Genomic DNA, 19,034 nt, shown 5'->3' with positions numbered 1-19,034 from the left:
CAACAAGTCTGCCCACTCGAAGAACCCTCCCCCTAAGCACTTCCTCGAAGTGAACCCACATGTTTATCCCATTTTTTTCTTAAAATCAAGCACGTTGCTGGCCTCAACTACCTGAAGTGGAAGATCATTCCAATGATCAACCACCCTTTCGGTGAAGAAATACTTCCTAATGTCACCATGAAATCTCCCACCCTTGATTTTTAATGGATGCCCTCTTGTTGCCGTAGGTCCTGTAAGGTCCTGCTAGGTTGTCATCTGGCATCCAGCGATCACTGCATGGGTATAGAGAGGGCTCATTCAAAACTAAAGGTTGTAGACTTTTAAAAACTAACTTTGTTCGGATGGGGATTACATCAAGGAATTATCTGATGGGAACGTCTGGAAGGTGTGGAAATGCAGTGGGCAAAACTGAAAGGAGCAATTAATTGTAAGGGCGACAATCCTTTCTATGAGGCAAGTAAAGAAAAGTAAGGAAAAAGCCGCTTTGGTTCTCAAAAGTAGTAGCTGAGAAGGTATGGAATAAGAGGTTATCTTTCATAAACTACAAAAGATCGCAGAAAGAGGAAGACAGGCAAAAATATCTGGAAAGGTTAAGAGAGGCTAGTTGTGTAGTCAGGAAAGCAAAGATGCAAATGGAAGAAAAAATAGCTGGCAGGGTAAAACAGGGAGACAAGACATTTTTTTATTTAATTATTATTATTTCTAAACCGCCTATACCTAAGCGGTTAACAATTAAAACATTCAAAGTAGTTCAAAGGACAGTACATTAGATATATTAGTGATAGGAAGAAGTGCAAAAGTGTCATTGTGAGACTCAAAGGTGAAGGGGAGAAATATGTAGATGCTGATAAAGAAAAGGCGGTCATACTTAACAAATATTTCTGTTCTGTGTTTACGGCTGAAGTGCCGGGAGCAGGACTGCAGAAGGTAAACATGAATAGGGACAGAGGAGTGTTTAGATCCTGATCGATTTTCAGAGGGTTGTGTTCGTGAGGAGCTAGCTAAACTAAAGGTAGACAAAGCAATGGGGCCGGATGGTGTACGTCCAAGTGTGCTGAAGGAATTTGGGGAAGTTCTGGCTGAACTTTTCAATGAGTCTCTAGAATCGGGTCTGGTACCAGAGGACTGGAGATGGGAGGATGTGGTCCCTCTCCACAAAAGTGGAAGTAAGGAAGAAGTAGGGAATTACAGGCTAGTAAGTCTGACTTCTATGGTAAGAAAATTAATGCAAATGCTTTTAAAACAGAGAATGGTGACTTTTCTGGAAACCTGTGGATTACAGGACCAGAGGCAACATGGATTCACTAGAGGTAGGTCTTGTTAGCAAATCAGATCAATTTCTTTGACTAGGTGACCAGAGAATTGGATAGAGGGAGTGTGCTAGATATGGTGTATTTAGATTGTAGCAAAGCTTTTGACAGTGTTCACATAGACGTCTAATAAATAAACTGAGTGACCTTGGGATGGGTCCCCAAATGATGGGCTAGGTCAGAAACTGGTTGAATAGAAGGCGACAGAGAGCAGTGTGCCTCAAGGTTCTGTTCTTGGGCCTGTTCTTTTTAACATTTTTATAAACAATATTGCTGAAGGGCTGTCAGGTAAAATCTGCAATAGTGTAGACACACCAGATGGTATGAATAACATGAAGAATGATCTGATGAAGTTTGAAGAATGGTCTGAAATTTGGCAGCTAAAATTTAATGCTAAGAAATGCAAGGTCATGCATTTAAGCTGCAAAAACCCGAGGGAACAGAACCTTTTAGGGGGTGAAGAACTTATTTACACAACAAAAGAGTGGGACTTGGGTGTGATTGTATGTGATGATCTTAATGTCACCAAACAGGTTGAAAAGGTGACAGCAACAGCTAGAAGGATGCTAGGGTCAGGCCTGCCATCAGAAATTTCTGGGCCCCTTACTGAGCAATCCTATTGGGCCCCCCATGCACCCGCCCCCCCCCCCCCTTCTTCCATGGGCCGAATACACACATACTTTTCTGCTAATGCTCCACCTAAGCCAGTCCCTTAAAATCTTCTCACGTCCATTGGGTGATTTGGCATAGAGGAGATATTCATAAAAAGAATGTCCGTCAAGACTGTGCCATTTGCTTTAAATCATCTTCCATCATTAATCCAAATTGCACAATTCTTTCTCTGTCTTTGTCCTGAATGACATCTGGCCACATTGCTGGATCCTTCCAGTCAACAAATTTATGAGCAGGCGCGGAGGACGCATTTTTAAACAAATGTAGTTTATCCTTATACTCCTTATGTAATTTTAATCATCTATGGATATGTTTGTATGTTTATTGTTCAAATGGTTTTATTTATTTCCCCAAATTTATTTTTGTTATACACATTGAAAATATTTGATATTGCGTTTAAATCAAAATCTCAAGAAACTTGAAACGAGTGTCTGTGAGATTGTGGGAGGGTTAAATACTCAAAACTTAGAAGAATAACAATTTACTTAAAGTTTTTGCTACACCAGCTTTCTGGTATCTTTACATACAGTGGAGTACGTAGCATATGTAACACCCGGGGCCCATCATTTTTTGGCACCCCCCCCCCCCATCTGTAAGAAAAACATGATTTTTAGTAACAAACCACACGTCACACATGAGTACCTAGGAAAAGGCAGCATCTTACATATTGCAGTGAACAGTACATCAATACACCCATTGTAAAACTAAACAAGCCAGACCAGCACAGATCAATCCTACACCGTCAATCCTAACAGAAAACCATGTCTTTCGAACACACAGAACACAGAAAACACCTTCGCCTAGTATGGAATATGTCATCACAAACTAACCCCTCCTCCTTTTACAAAACTGTAGTGTGGATTTTAGCCACAGTGGTAACAGCTCTGACACTCATAGAATTCTGAGCATCAGAGCTGCTACCACCACGGCTGGCGCAAAAAAACGCTCCACAGTTTTGTAAAAGGGGGGATAAAATAGAAATACAGTTTCAACGCTCTAGCTCAGAAGTGCCCAAACTTTTTGGGCTTGCGAGCTACTTTAAAATGACCAAGTCAAAATGATCTACCAACAATAAAATTAAAAAACACAAAGCACACTATATGCTGAGAAAATGTTAATTATCATTCCTATTCTGGGTTTTTTTCAAAGAGGTCAAGGCAGATGACTCTATGCATTGACACCTCAGTAACAACCATACAAAAATAGACAAATATACCCTCCATCCTTTTTATTAAACCACAATAGCAGTTTTTAGCTCAGGGAGCTGCGCTGAATGCCCAGCACTGCTCTTGACGCTCATAGGCTCCCTGCGCTAAAAACCACTATTGCGGTTTAGTAAAAGGGAACCATATTGTAAAATATAGACAGCAGATATAAATTCAGAACTGTGCATAGTAAGTGAGGGGAAGTTTTCATCTCTGGGAATTTACGCAGTTAACTATTAAGTTATTTGGGCAAATTCCTTTGAAAACTGTGGTAATACTGCCTCCACTTTGCTAAATTTAAAATAAAATCATTTTTCCTACCTTTGGTGATTTCATGAATCTCTGGTTGCACTTTCTTCTTCTGACTGTGCATCTGTGCATCCAATCTTTCTTCCCTTCTTTCAGCCTGTATGCTTCCTCTCCTCCACACCTCATTCCCTCCCCCAACTTTTTCTTCCTCTCTTCATGCCCCCTTTCTTTTTTTCTGTTTCTCTTCTTTCCTTCTGTCTCCCTGTCTGCACCCTTTCTTTCTTTCTCCCTGCCGTTCCCCAAGCCACTGCCACTGCCATCGAGGAACAGGACCCACCAATGGATAACAGGCCCCAAAGCCGACGCATGCTCTCCCTGCTTCAGGCCGACCAGCATTCCTCTCCCCGACGTCAATTCTGCCGTCGGAGAGGAAGTTCTGCCCAGCCAGGCAGCGATTGGCTGGCCCGAACTTCCTCTCCGACTGCAGAATTGACGTCGGGGAGAGGAAGACTGATCGGCCCGATAGATCACCAAGGCAAAGTGAGTCCTGGGTGATCGACTCACTTTGCCTTGGTGAGCTACTGGCGCCCCTGCCTTAGAACACTGCCTAGGATCCTGGGGGAGCCCGGGCCCCCTGTCAGCTCCAGGCCCCTGAATGCAGGACTGGTAGTACTGCCCTGATGGCGGCCCTGGCTAGGGTACAAAGGAAGAAGTATAGCTAGTAGGAAAAAGGAGGTATTGATATCCCTGTATAAGACTTTGGTGAGACCTCATTTAGAATGTGTACAATTCTTGAGGCTGCACCTTCAAAAAGATATGAAAAGTATGGAGTCAGTCCAAAGGAAGGCTACTAAAATGGTCTTTATCATAAGGCGTATGGGGACAGACTTAAAGATCTCAATTAGTATACTTTGGAAGAAAGGCAGGAGACGTTCAAATACCTATGTGATCTAATTGCAAATGAGTTGAGTCTTTCAGTTGAAAGGAAGCTCTGGAATGAGAGGGCATAGACTCAGGAGTAAACTAAGGAAATACTTTTTTACAGAAAGGGTGGTAGATGTGTGGAACAGTCTCCTGGAAGATATGGTGGCGACAGAGACTGTGTCTGAATTCAAGAAAGCCTGGAATAGGCATGTGGGATCTCTTAGAGAGAGGAAGAGATAATGATTACTGCAGATGGGCAGACTGGATTGGCCATTTGGCCTTTATCTGCCATCATGTTTCTATGTTTAAGGTCTCAGTTATGTTGCGGAGCTCCAGATGCTTGTCTTTGGGCAGCCAAGAGGTAAAGAAATGCTTATGTGATGCTCATCTAACAAAGATGAAGAATGGTATGATAGCTCTCTCTATCAAAAGCTTATAAGAATCAAGAAATGCTGTATAAATGTTAGTGCTGGCTACACTCAGGTGGGTGGGTTTTTATGTTCCATCTTGGTTATGGTATGTTTCAATTTGATAAATTACTTGTTTTGATTGCAGAGGAGAACAGAATTGTTGGAGAGTTCCCCATGTCCTCTTTGTTATTTCTTCTTCTTAAAAGTTATCCATTTCTTTGCTACAAACTGAGGGAGAAGGGCACTGCCCAGTGATACAAGGAGGTAGAGCTGAAGAATTTATATGATGCCTTCTGCAAGTTTTCTATGAGTATGGGAATAAAACCTATCATACAGACTACTGTACCCTTTTACACATATATTCAGAATAGCTCCTAGGTGCTAACATTTACATGGATACCTTCTAGAGGATGTATTTTAGGAGGTTATGCTTTAAAGAAAAGTAGGTATCAATTTCCATTTTTAGAATATTAGCATAACTGGGTATTCAGACACCTGCCTATGGCCTGCTCAGACCCCACCCATGTGTTATAGTTATAGTTATCTTTATTTGATATACCACCTTTCATCTACAGATATCAAATCGGTTTACACTACATTGACTAGTAAGCAGGTATTCTAAGTATTTTTCCTATCTGCCCCATCGTATTTACAGAATAGCATGGAAGCAGATTTTTGGCATTTACAGCCAAATGTGAACATATTCAGGTATATGCTGGTATTCAAATCATTTACGTGCATATTCAGCATGTACATCTTATTTGTATCTTGGGAGAAGAGCCAGTCTTCCTGAAGCTTGAGTAAAGCATGGAGTGAGTTCTAGAATGTGAAAGCTACTCCTGAAAACACTTGCTGGAGAGGTTCACATCATGAAATTTCCTTGATGAAATAGTTATGCTCCTTGAGAAGACTTTAAAGGCATGAAAGATGTTTAGAGGATTAACTTATTCTTTAGGCACTCTGAGAGCCTTTAAAATCAAATATATTACTGTTTTAATTTTCTTTCAGATACAAGCTACAGCAAATATAACAAAAATACTTATTGTGCCATCTGTTGCCAAGAAAGATATTGAGTCTTCTGCAAATGAGCAAATTGACAGTGCCACATGCCTACAGCATTCAGCAGCTCGAAGAAAAGGTCAGAAGAAATCTAGACTCATTAAGGGGCTCATTTTCAAAGCACTTAGACACTACTAATCATTTCTATAGTGCTACTAGTCTGCTCAAAAGAGCTTACAATCTAGTTAAGACAGACAAACTGGACAAAAAGGTTCATCTATACACAGTGCTCAAGTGGGGGAAATTACAGAGGGAATGATAAGACAGATATTGGTGCTTAGCAGGTGGGTTGGAGTTTGGAATTGAAAGTAGCTTCAAACATAAGAACATAAGAAATGCCTTCACCGGATCAGACCGAGGTCCATCAAGTCCGGCGATCCGCTCACGCGGCGGCCCATTTAGTTCTCTATTATGAAAACCTGAAATTACCGTATCCCTCAATATGATTTGCAAGAAGGTGTATATCCAACTTGTGCTTGAAACCTCGATGAGTAGTTTCCGCCACAACACCCTCAGGAAGAGAATTCCAAGCGCCCACCACTCGTTGTGAGAAACAGAACTTCCTGCCATTCGTCCTGAACCTGCTGCCACCCAGTTTCAGGCTATGACCTCTTGTCCGTGTCACATCTGAAAATCTTAGTAATGCTGCTTCTTGGTCTATTTTATCAAATCCTTTTAATATTTTAAAAGTCTCTATCAAATCGCCTCTCAGTCTTCTCCTCTCGAGTGTGAACAATCCCAGTGAGCTTTGAGTCTAGATTTGATTACTTCCAGAGACAGAGCTTGATTTATCAATTAGGCAGTTTGTTTCAGGCATATGGAGCAGAAAAGTTGAAGGGAAGGAATCTGGAGTTATTCATAGAGAAGAAGGGTATAGATAAGAGAGACTTACCTGATGAGTGGAGTACCTGGGAGAGATGAGAGAGGAGAGATATTGAGAAGCTGCAGAAGAATACACTTGTAGGTCAGAAAGAGGAGTTTGAACTGAATGCAGAAACGGATAGGGTGCCAGTGAAGTGACTTGAGGAAAGGGGTAGTGTGGTCAGGGGAAGCAAACGGGGCAGTTGCCTTGTGCACCAAGGCTGTGGGGGCCCCTGTGGGCCAGCATGCCTTCCCCCGTCTCTCCACACCGGTCCCATGTTGACCTCACCTGTCTTGCTGAAAAATCTGCCAGCCTCAGCAGCAATTCAGAAACATTGCCTCAGTTCCTCTTCTTGCTTTCCATCTGCCACAGTCCACTCAGATGGAAACAGGAAGTTGCGTCATTGGGGAACAAGCCGCGGCAGATGGAAAGCAAGAAGAGGAACTGCGGGCAATGTTTCTGAAATGCTGAGGCCGGTGGATTTTTCAGTGAGACAGAAAGTGAGGGCGACATCAGACCAGTGCAGAGAGAAGAGACTGAACATGAGGAAAGATAAGGAAGTCCCCTGAACTAACTTTTCTTTTTTTTAAGTATGAAGGGATAAAGTATTAAAAGAAGTGCCAGACTGAGCATGGGGGGAAAGCTTATGGGGCTGGAAACAGAGGAGAGAGAGAAATGGTGGGCAATGGTCTGAAGGGAGAGAAGTTGGACCTAGGGAAAGAGATACTTGATGGGAGAACTTTTGGGAAGAGAAAGGACCTAGGGGAGGGAGGCAGGTAGGGAGAGATATGGGATGGGGGCAGTTGGACCTGGAGATGGAAGGGAGGGAGAAATGTTAGGCCTGGGGGTGAAAGGGAGAGATGCAGCATCTCTTTTTTCCCCTCCATCTCATTCTTCAGCATCAAGAGGGGAAGGAAGAGAAACAACATGGGGGGAAGAGGAGGAGAGATGGGCCCATAGGAGGGCAGGAGGGAAGAGAGCTGGGATAAGAAGATGCTAGGGAATGGAGAGAAAGAGGCAGGGTGATATAGCCTGACCAGTGGAGAGAGGGAGTGCTATTCTGAAAGTGGTGATCCATTTGGATGAGGTCAAAAGAGAGATGAGTGAGAGAACAGAGTACAGTGGTAGAAATGTGGTAATGGGGAATAGATAGAGGAAATAGGAGGCTGGGAAAGGAGTGAGATGGAAAATGGGAGAACTAGGGACTGAGAGGAGATGGAGAATTGAGAGGTAGCTCAAAATTTTTTTAAAAAAGGGTGAGAAAGAGGGTAAGATATGAGTGAACACAGGCAGAAAAGAAAAAGTTAGGAAAGCTAAAAGGGAAAAATCAATATGTTGGAGACAGGCATAAGGAGGGAATAGAACAAGAGAGAAGAGGAGAAAAATGGATAGCAGACACTGGAAAGAGAATTAGTAGAAGATAGATAAAGAGCAGAAAGAGAAACTGGGACCAAGATGATGGAAAAACAAAGGCCTAGATTTTATAAACGGCGTCCCTACATTGGAGGTGTCTCCGGGAGCATTGGGAGGCGTGCAAGCCCGCCTAAGCTTGCCTATGTTTGGCCCCAGAAGTAGCCTTAGGTGGCCGTACACATCTCCCTAGGCCAGCAGGAGATGCGTACAATGTAGGCCAGCAAAATGCTGGCCTACATTGTAAGTAGATGTGGCCGCAGAGCTTTTTGCAGCAAGGGATCTCCCTGCTGTGATAAGTTTAGTGGCTGTACTTGTGTCTGCCAGTTCCCCCACCCTCCCAAACGAACACAGCAGGAGGGATGCCCAGCATCCCCGGTCTGCGGGGAGGACCACCTAGCACAGCTTGTTTTCAATTCAATGCTGGGCGGTGTAATCGTGCCAACTGTCATTTTCGACACTGCTGTAGTCAGTGTTCTGGGGGACATCCTGCCTTTCGTTGCCCCGGCGGAGGGCAGTTGGGCAGAGGCCAGTTTGCAGGTTCCGAGTTCTTCACGAATAGGATCCCTGGACAAGGCGCCTTCCCCCATTAAGTTGCATGAGTTGAAAAAGTGGTTGGCTGTCTATCCGCACCGGGGGGATGCTTATCTTTTGGACATTGGGTTTTCTGAGGGTTTTCCTATACCATATGAAGGGCCACCATTGGTACATCATGCTGGTAATGCTCGCTCAATGGGTTTACATAGGGAGGTGGTTCTGAACAAATTGGACAAGGAGCTGGTTTTGGGGCGCATTGAGGGGCCTTTTATGGAACCTCCTTTGGAGAATTTTGTAGTGTCTCCTTTGGGGGTTATTCCAAAAAAGGTAGTTTCAGATTGATTCATAATCTTATCCATAATCTTATTCATAATCTTATCCATCTGGCCTCAGTGTTAATACCTTTATTGATCCACAGTTTTGTAAAGTTCAGTATGCTTCCTTAGATAAGGCAGTCACTCGGTTACGTGAATGTGGTTCGGGTGCTCTGATGGCAAAAGAAGACATTGAATCCGCATTCCGTTTGTTACCGGTTCATACGAGTGCATTTCACTTATTAGGTTTTCAGTTTGAGGGCCAATTTTATTTTGATAAGTGTATGCCTATGGGGTGCTCCATTTCTTGCACTTATTTTGAGGCCTTTTCTACCTTTGTACATTGGGTAGTGGTGCAAGTTAGTGGTCTGCATTCAGTTGTTCATTATTTAGATGATTTTTTGTTTGTTGGAGCACCAGTGTCTGGTGAATGTGAGAGTTTAATGTCTGCCTTTCGAATTATAGCTGGACAGTTGGGAATACCATTGGCCTTGGACAAATGTGAGGGGCCATCTACTACGTTGACCTTCTTGGGTATTGAGTTAGACTCTGTTCGCATGGAGTCTCGTCTTCCCACAGTGAAGGTTCAGGCTTTGTTAGACGCAATTGGGGCAGCTTGTCCGAAGCGAAAACTGAGTTTAAAGGAAATTCAATCTTTGGTGGGTCATTTTAATTTTGCGGCACGTGTAATTCCAATGGGGCGAATATTTTCCCGGCGTTTGGCATTCTTGTCCTTAGGTTTACGCCGACCTCATTTCATGGTTCGTTGACAAAGGCAGTACGAGAGGATTTGCAGTTATGGAGGTCATTTTTGATCTCTTTTAATGGCGTCTGTATCTGGCAGCAACCTAGGGTATCGAATGTGGATTTACATTTGTTTACTGATGCCTCTGGAGAGATTGGCTTTGGTATATATTTTGAGGGTGCTTGGTGTGCTCAGGGTTGGCCAGAGTGGTGGAGGCTGCTGGGTTTGTGTTCCAATATTGCTCTTCAAGAATTGATTCCTGTGTGGGTGGCTCTGGAGCTTTGGGGGGGTCACTTGGCAAATAGAAGAGTGGTTATATTTTCTGATAATTTAGCAGTTGTGCATGCCATTAATAAACAGTCTGCTCACTGCCCATTGCTTGTGGAGTTGTTGCGTTTGATTGTGCTGGCTTGTTTAAGGCTTAATCTGTTCCTGTCTGCTAAGCATGTACCTGGGGTTTTGAATGAGATCGCTGATTCTCTCTCTCGTTTACAGTGGTCTTGATTCAGGGCCTTAGCCCCAGAAGCAGAGAGTTACCCTACAGCGATGAGGGAGGAATTATGGGCGCAGTTCCGCCGCATTGTCGATGGCTGGTACAACAATCGTTAGCTCCCAGCACGTGGAAAGCTTATGATGCGGGTTGGAGGCGTTTAATGCTATTTCTAAAACAGCTTGGGGTGGATTCTTCTATCCCTGTATCTGAACAATTGCTCATTGATTTCATTGTGACTAGTGCGCAGCAAGGCTGGTCTTTTGCCATGGTTTTGCAAGTAGTTGCTAGTTTGACTTTTGTGTCACAATTGTTACGATGGAGTACTGTCACTGGGACATTTCTGGTTAAAAGGCTTTTACAGGGTTATGCCCGTGCGGGGCTGGTCTATCGACCTCGCTTAAGACGTCGACCTATATTTTATGACACTTTGGTTGAGTTATGTGGTCTATTGCCATAAGTTTGTTTTTCCTCTTTTGAAGTCATATTGTTCCAGTTGGCATTTGTAATTGCCTTTTTTGCTGCTTGTCGAGTGGGTGAGCTGGTGGCCCCATCCAGTCATGCACAGGGTGAGTTGGGTTTACAGGCCCAGGATATGCACTTGGATGTGACCTCCTTGCGTATTTATTTCCGGCGGTCTAAAACGGACCAGGAAGGAAAAGGTGTGTGGTGTGTGTTGCGGGGTCAGGACATGCTTCCAGTTTGTCCAGTACGTTGTGCCCTGGTCTATAGGGACATTAGGCCCCTGGGATGTATTTATTGGTTGATACATCAAAATGGTATGCCCCTGACTAGATATCAATTTGCAGCGATTTTACGAAAAACTTTGGTGGCTGTTGGATATGACCCGGGTGAATATGGGACGCATTCTTTTAGGATTGGGGCTGCTTCCACAGCATCGGCAGCTGGTGTGGCGCCTGCCTTAATTAAGAGGGTTGGTAGATGGCGTTCCAATTCTTATAAGGGATATGTGCGGATATGATATAGTACGAGTGTTGAGTTTGTTCTTGTCTGTCAATTTCTTTTTCAGATCCCAGGCATCCTGTTCATCTGCCTCCTGATATATGTGTCTGGGTTTGTGGACACTCGCTCATATTTTGGGCACATAAGCATGCTCAAGAATCCCATTGGGGGAATAATCTGGGACTGGTGGAACATGGGATTCGGCTACGCTGGTTGGGTATTCGAGGCATGTATTGGGACCAGCTGTTGCCTACATTACATCACGCCAGTCGTTTTTCTGTACCTGTACTTATTTTGATTCATTTGGGAGGCAATGATTTATGCAAAGTTAAAGGGGTCTATTTAATACGACAGATAAAAAGCGATTTATTGTTTGTTGCCTGTGCATTTCCTGGGGCCCGCATCGTTTGGTCTCATATCCTCCCGCGGCGTTGCTGGAGGGATGCTCACAAACCTGCCGCCGTTGAGCGGCTCCGCAAGAGGGTGAATGCTGATATTTCAAAATTTGTTTCTATGTTGGGGGGGTTAGTTTTGGTGCATGATCTCATTTCTGTAGATTGTCCAGGTTTATTTCGCTCGGATGGGGTTCATTTATCTGTTATTGGGCTGAACATTTTCCTGAGTGTTCTTCAGGATTTGATTGGGAGTTGTTTAAGGAGATAGTTGCCCGCAGTTTGGTTGGGGGGCAGTGACAAGAAAGAATCTGTCACTGCCAGTGGCCTAGAGGAGAGCATTTGATTACAAATGGTTTGAAAGTTAATATAAATGAGAGGAGTTGATTTATGTCCTCGTGGGCGGCACTGCCACGAGTTGAGGTGGCTTGACGACACCGTGGGTCACCGGAAAATGTAAAGGAGAAGACGGGGAGACTGGGGCTAGTTCGATACCGATTAGCACCAGGAATTGATTTAAAGAATTTTGAAATTTTAGTTGAGAATTGGTTCTGTGTTAAATGTTATAATCAATTCAGTTTTGAAAATGATGTTAAATAAAGCTGCGGCCAACTTTTGCCAATTAAAGAGTGTATTGGAATTCTTTGAAAAGAGTGGGGAATATGTGATATATATGAAAGTGTGGCTGAAGTACGAGTCCCAATGTTATGAATTAATTGATAATGTCATAGTCCCAATAAAATGGCCAGTCGCTGGTAATTCGAGGAGACTTTGGCTATCAGCTTACCAATTTCAGTAAGCAGTCAAATGCTCTTCAAGGTTTTGACTATTAACCACACTATTGTGTTAGATTTCTTTCTTTGATCTCCTCTGAATTAAGAACCAAGGGATATATTTAAGAACCGAGGGGCATGTATGTAGCCTATCCATATAGGTAATTAGACCAAAGATTCCCATGCTTGCATGGCTAGTGGGAAGACAGCCACACATGAGCATGCTGCCTTGAGCTCTTAAAGAGAGACATGCTTTTTTACAAGTTTCCACACCGGGTCTCCATGGATGACATCACCTATATGTGAGATTATTTATTTAAAAAATGTATCAACCGCCTATTCCTAAGCGGCATTACAAAAGTAACATACATCAGTGTATGGCTTCCTAAAGCAAGCATAATGCAAAAGATTGTCTCCCCATACTATTAGCAAATAGCACGCACATTGCATTTTGTTAAAAATTGTGTGCTGCCAGACAAAGAAACAGCATACCACCAGAGCTTTTTCCCTTCTTTTCAGTGTGTGCTTTGACAGAAAGGGAGACAAAAGCTGATTACCTCTTAAAACCAAGATTTCATAGATCCTCACAGAACCATTTAGCTTAAAACCACAGTAAACAACACATCTTTTATTGAAATGCTTCTAGAAATAATTTAGTTTTAAGTATTTTTTTAAACTTCTGAGTGGTCGATAGATTGCCATGGATTGTGACAGATACCATGGAATCCCATGGTAAATGACTTTGAACACCAACGTTAAGGTTTTGAAAATAATACATGATTGCACAGGTAACCAGTGCAATTTCTTTAACCACGGTGTTATGTGGTCAAATTTCTTAACCCCACAAATTAACCTTGCAGCCGCATTTTGGATCATTTGTAATGCTTTACACTACACTGTTGGAACCCCTAAATAAAGGGCATTACAATAGTCCAACTTTGATAAGACTATTGTCTGAACCACAATCCGGAAATCATGTATCGACATCATCAATTTTAGATGACTTAACAGTCGCAGCTGGAAAAAAGTAGATTTAACTATGGACAATATCTGGTCCTTCATTCTAAGCGTTGAGTCCAGCCAGACCCCTAGAACTTTCAGCTTTCGTTGTAGCAGTAAAACCTGGTCACTGACCTTAATTTCTTTTGGCCATTGGTGATCATCCTTCCTCCCAATCAACATAACCTCTGAGTTTGCAAGATTCAGAACCAATTTATGTTTCACCATCCATTCATTCACACTTTTCATACATCCAGCTAATCTTTCGTTCAACTCAATTCTCCAGTCAAGCATAGGAAAGAAAAATTGGATGTCATCAGCATAGATCCAATAGGCCACTTCTGCTTTATGAAGGTTCTTCCCTAATGAGGACATATACAGATTAAACAGTAAGGCACTAAGGGCAGATCCCTGTGGTACACCTCTACTCATTGGTTTACAATCAGATAATTCACCACCGGCTTTGTACTTTAAACATACGATCTTGAAAGTAGGATGCAAGCCATTGTAATACAGTCCCACCTATACCCATATCTTTCAAAGTCTGCAACAGAATATAAGCACATAAGCATCGCCTCTGCTGAGTCAGACCTTAGGTCCATCGTGCCCAGCAGTCCGCTCCCGCGGCGGCCCTTCCAGGTCAATGATCTGTAAGTGATCTTTTACTTAACGTTGTCCTGTATAGTATCCCTCTAATTGTACCCTTCAATCCCCTTTTCCTTCAGGAACTCATCCAATCCGATTTTGAAACCCAATAACGTACTCTGCTCTACCACCTCCTCTGGAAGTGCATTCCAGGTGTCCACCACCCTCTGAGTGAAGAAGAACTTCCTATCATTTGTTCTGAATCTGTCTCCCTTCAATTTTTTTGAGTGCCCTTTTGCTTTTGTTGCCCCCGCCAATCTGAAGAATCTGTCCCTCTCTACTTTCTCTATACCCTTCATGATCTTGTAAGTTTCTATCATGTCCCCTCTAAGCCTCCACTTTTCCAGGGAAAAGAGCCCCTGCTTCTTTAGCTTCTCATCATATGAGAGGTTTTCCATACCCTTAATCATTTTTGTTTCTCTTCTCTGGACCCTCTCGAGTATCACCATATCCTTCTTAAGGTACGGCGACCAGTATTGAACGCAGATGGTCATTAGGATATGACTATCAACTGTATCAAAGGCTGAAGATACATCCAATGATACAAAAACATTCTCAAACAAGAAAGGATGGCCAAAAACTATATGCACACCTAAAATACATCCAAATGCCTACCCAGTACTACTACAGATAAATATTCTTTAAAAACTGGAGAAAAGACCTCAGTGCTAAACAATTGCTACCCATATAGACAACCCATTCTCAAAATCTCAACTTTGAGACAAGCAGACACATCACGGGTCAAATTTTGATCCATCCATCTTTTTAACTTATCAACAGTAAGAACATAAGAATTGCCACTGCTGAGTCAGACCAGTGGTCCATCGTACCCAGCAGTCCGCTCACGTGGCGGCCCTCTGGTCAAAGACCAATGCCCTAACTGAGACTAGCCCTACCTGCGTACATTCCGGTTCAGCAGGAACTTGTCTAACTTTGTCTTGGAGGCACAGTTTCTCTAGTCTTTCGCTGTACGGCAACTCCTCCAGCCCCTTAACCATCTTAGTTGCTCTTCTTTGGACCTTTTCGAGTAGTACCGTGTCCTTCTTCATGTACGGTGACCAGTGCTGGACGCAGTACTCCAGGTGAGGACGCACCATGGTTCGGTACAGCGGCATAATAACCTTCTCCGATCTATTCGTGATCCCCTTCTTTATCATTCCTAGCATTCTGTTCACCCTTTTTGCCGCCGCCACACATTAAGTGGACGGCTTCATCGACTTGTCGATCATAACTCTCAAGTCTCTTTCCTGGGAGGTCTCTCCAAGTACCGCCCCGGACATCCTGTATTTGTGCATGAGATTTCTGTTACCGACATGCATCACTTGTCCATGTTGAACCTCATCTGCCATGTTGTTGCCCATTCCTCGAGCCTGATTATGTCACGTTACAGATCTTCGCAATCCCCCTACACCTTCACTATTCTGAATAAATTCGTATCGTCCGCAAATTTAATCACCTCGCTCGTCGTACCTATGTCCAGATCGTCATTAAAGTCTCTATGCCCTGCACAAAAGCCAAATTGATGACAATCAAAATTTTTTTTCTTTTTCAACAAATTCCTCTAATTATTCCAAAACAGCTTTTTCCAATTCCCTTTCCCAGAAATTGCAGAACTGAAATAGGTCTAAAATTAGCTAATTCTGCATCATTCAAATGTGATTTTTTAGATTTTAGCTTAACAGTGGCAATTTTCAATGGCCTTGGCATATAACCTGACTGCAGGGGCCTGCTGTCCTCAGGGAATATCTGCTTTATCTTGCTGCCCTTGGGGACCTTTTTAAGCTTTAATAAAAAAAGTTAGCCTAATTAGTGTGTACTAAATGCCGCATGACCTATGGGCCAATGACATGTAGCGCACATTAATAGCTGTTAGCATGCACTAAGCTTTAGTGAAAGAGGCACTTTGATTTATTACTTTATTTAGGTCTTCAGTTAATTTGATTTAAAGTGCTTCAAGCTTCAAAATGCAGAAACAAACATTCAGAATCTGGAAATTACTTGTTTCCAACATTTACAGTACAGTCAAAATTACTAATTAGTCATTTGGGACAGATATATATTTGCAATACTTAGCAATGACACATCCGTTATAATGCTAAAATAATTGTACTGAATCCATCTAACTAACAAGGTTTTATCTCTTACCAGGAAAATATAGTCGTTCCCATATCAGAGTGGCACCAAGTGACAACCTTACCGTACCACGAGTCAGTGTCTCTTGTAAGTTATAAAATATAATGAGCACCAGCTAGTTATGTGAAACCATTTGGATAATCATATGAAAGTGTTTATTCTTAACAGGCAGACAAGAGGGTCAAAAAGTCATCTGTGGAAACCAAAGGACAGAAGCAACAACAAAGTAGACCGAAAGTTAGCAAACACCGACGGTTTTTCAAATAAACAGTTTATTGGACCACAAATCAAAATTCATTGACTCAATATGAATCATCATTTCAGGCAACAGGCCTGCCTCGGGAGTCTAAACAATTAAGAAAACAAGAAAGCATAAATAATAAATACTTCTAAGACAAAAGCAAATGTATAAAACATATTAACCTATATCTATTCATAAATATTGAAAAATCAATAACTTGATAAGCAGTTTAGTAAAAAGGGGGGGGTAATGAGCTAAAAAAAATGTATAAATGTAGATGGGGATAAAGGGGGGGATTTTCAGTGGGGTAGTTGTTTGGTCGAGTCTGATAGTCTTATTCTGTTGCACCTGTTAGGTATTGTTGTATTTTGTAATGGAAAATGCTGTATCTGCTTGTATTGTTCTTTGTATTATTTTTTGAATAAACTGCTAGGATTTTAAAGACTTAACCCCCCTTGTGCTACGCTATCAGTGGTCATTTATTGTGCCCTATGAATGGGGTTGGATGACAGGGCAATTACCATCATTTTTTTACAGGTCTTACATTTTAGCCAAAGCCTGAGAAAGGACAATCCTCTGCATACAGCTCAGACCCTGCATTTGCAGCTTAGCCAAAGAAAAACATGCACAAGAAAAAAAAATGTTTACTTGAAGACTGACAGCTGAGCAATCTTGAAATATTTCAGTGGATGGACATTTCATTTTAGGATTTCATAATCATCTATAACTTTTTAACCACCATGAAATGTCACAGATCTGACATAAAATCTAAAAATACATGGGGCAAGAGAAACAGTACTGCATTTCATATTTAAGGTGACCATACTTCCCGTTTTCAACGGGACTGTTCCGTTGTCCCGATCCACCGCTTTGGGATGCCAAAATGTCCTGTTTTCAGGGACAGCGTCCCGAAGCTGTGCACGGGGACAATGGACCGGTGATCGCTTCCCCTCCCTCCCTGCCACGCTATAGCCTGCCTCCCTCCTTCCCTCCCTACATTGCCGATCAAACCCCAGTCCACCGCAGCTAGGGCCAGATTAAAGAGTAGGCATGGGCCTAGGGCCCGAAATTGTCAGGGGGGCCCGCCAGGTCCGGAATCACCCTCCCTATTCTCAGGGCTGGCATTAGGGGATAGAAAGGGGGCCCTGCGATCCAGGCAGCTCACTTAGCTGCCATTAGCCCTGCCTTCGGCTGCGCCGGTAATGCTAAACTGGACGGCAAAAACGAAGACAGAAGCCGCGGGACTTTTCCACTTGCCTGCATCACTCTAAGTTCTGCTGATCTCGATCCTGCCCTTCAAAAACAGGAAGTCACTTCAGAGGGGGGCGGGATCGAGATCGGCAGAATTTAGAGCGATGCAAGCAAATGGAAAAGTCCCATGGCTTCTGTCTTTGTTTTTACTGGTACCGCAGCCGAAAGCAGGGCTGATGGCAGCTAAGAATCGCTTCCAGTCTCACAACAGCTAATCCTTGGCAGCAGCACTGGAACACTAACCTCTAAATTAAGCTGACGGCATGCACCCAAAAACTTTAACTGCACTCAATAACTGAATGTATTTCTATGGGAAAGTATGCGATGCTGTAGTATTGCAGGCCAGTATAAAAGAAGGATTACATGAGGCTGGCATGTATCAGATATAGTCTTCTCAAAACCATAAGCTTAGTTTTAGCACTCTGCAGGCTGATTCCCTGAGGGACTTCTACACCATCCCAGCCTATTATGAGCGGGAAAAGAGGGGAATGGGATGGGGGAAGATGGTGGGTTGGCTGGCTCAGGAAAGGGGAAAAAGCTGCTAAATCAGATAAGGAAAAAAAAAAGGAACACAGGAAGATGCTGGACATGGAGGTTGTTGGGTGAAAGAAAAAAAAAAACAGACATGATGTGAGTAGGAAGATAGGTGGGAGATGCTGGACATGGGGTGGATGCAGTAAGAAGAAAAAGGAGGTTCTGGATATTGGAGTAATAGGTAGATAGGGGCATGCTGACACAGAAAGAGGGAGAGGAATGAGAGATGCCAAGTCCATGGGAGGGAGGGAAAGGAAAGGAGATACCAGACTATGGAGGGGGAGGGAAAGATGCCAGGGCATGGGGGGGTAGGAGACAAATGCCAGACCATGGGAAAGGAAGGAAGGAGGGAGGGAGAGAAAGGAAGGAGAGGAGATGCCAGATAATGGAGGGGGAGTTGGAAGGAGAGGAGAAATATGTCAGGGCATGGGGGAAGAGACGGGAAACAAATGCCAGACCAGAGGGAAAGGAGGGAGAGGAGATGCCAGAGCATGGAGGGAGAGAGATGCCAGGGCATGGGGGGATGAAGAGAAGGAGATAGAGACACCAGAACATGGGGTGGAGTGGGAAGGAAAGAAGGAAAGGAGAAGAGAGAGAATCCAGAGCATAGGGAGACAGAAAAATGAAGGTGAAGCTGAAATGAATCATGTACAAAGGAGACAGTTTATGGAAGGAGCATAGAAAGGGAAGATACCATATGGAAGGGGCAGACAGTGGATGGAAGGGGCTGATGCTGCATGGAAGAAAGAGAGGACAGATGCTGGCTAGAAAGAAGCGAGTGAAGTCAAGATGATTAAAGCAGAAAAACCAAAAGGTAGAAAAAAGATTTTTATTTGTTGCTTTAGAATAAAATAGTGTTGTAGTTGTATTGATAAAACTTTTATAAACAGAAAACAAGGTAATATTTTTATTGGAC

At 43.1% G+C, this 19,034-nt stretch overlaps 1 protein-coding gene across 12 annotated transcripts in view; it reads left to right on the top strand.

The window, feature by feature from the left end:
• The window catches only part of LOC117350768 (sodium/hydrogen exchanger 10-like), a 753,575-nt gene extending 736,993 nt beyond the window's left edge, over nt 1-16,582 (top strand). For 11 of the 12 annotated variants that reach the window (XM_033925346.1, XM_033925349.1, XM_033925353.1 and 8 more), the window contains 3 exons: nt 5,779-5,908; nt 16,108-16,179; nt 16,261-16,582. In XM_033925346.1, the coding sequence (XP_033781237.1) occupies nt 5,779-5,908; nt 16,108-16,179; nt 16,261-16,322 (264 nt within the window). In that variant the 3' untranslated portion in view covers nt 16,323-16,582. The remainder of the gene's footprint in view (nt 1-5,778; nt 5,909-16,107; nt 16,180-16,260) is intronic. The other variant, XM_033925345.1, reaches the window with a different exon arrangement.
• Nucleotides 16,583-19,034: the final 2,452 nt, after the last annotated feature.

This window comes from Geotrypetes seraphini, chromosome 16 (genome assembly GCF_902459505.1).
Source record: "Geotrypetes seraphini chromosome 16, aGeoSer1.1, whole genome shotgun sequence".
In the NCBI taxonomy this organism is placed as follows: Eukaryota; Metazoa; Chordata; class Amphibia; order Gymnophiona; family Dermophiidae; genus Geotrypetes; species Geotrypetes seraphini.
This window is presented reverse-complemented; position numbering and strand designations above follow the sequence as displayed.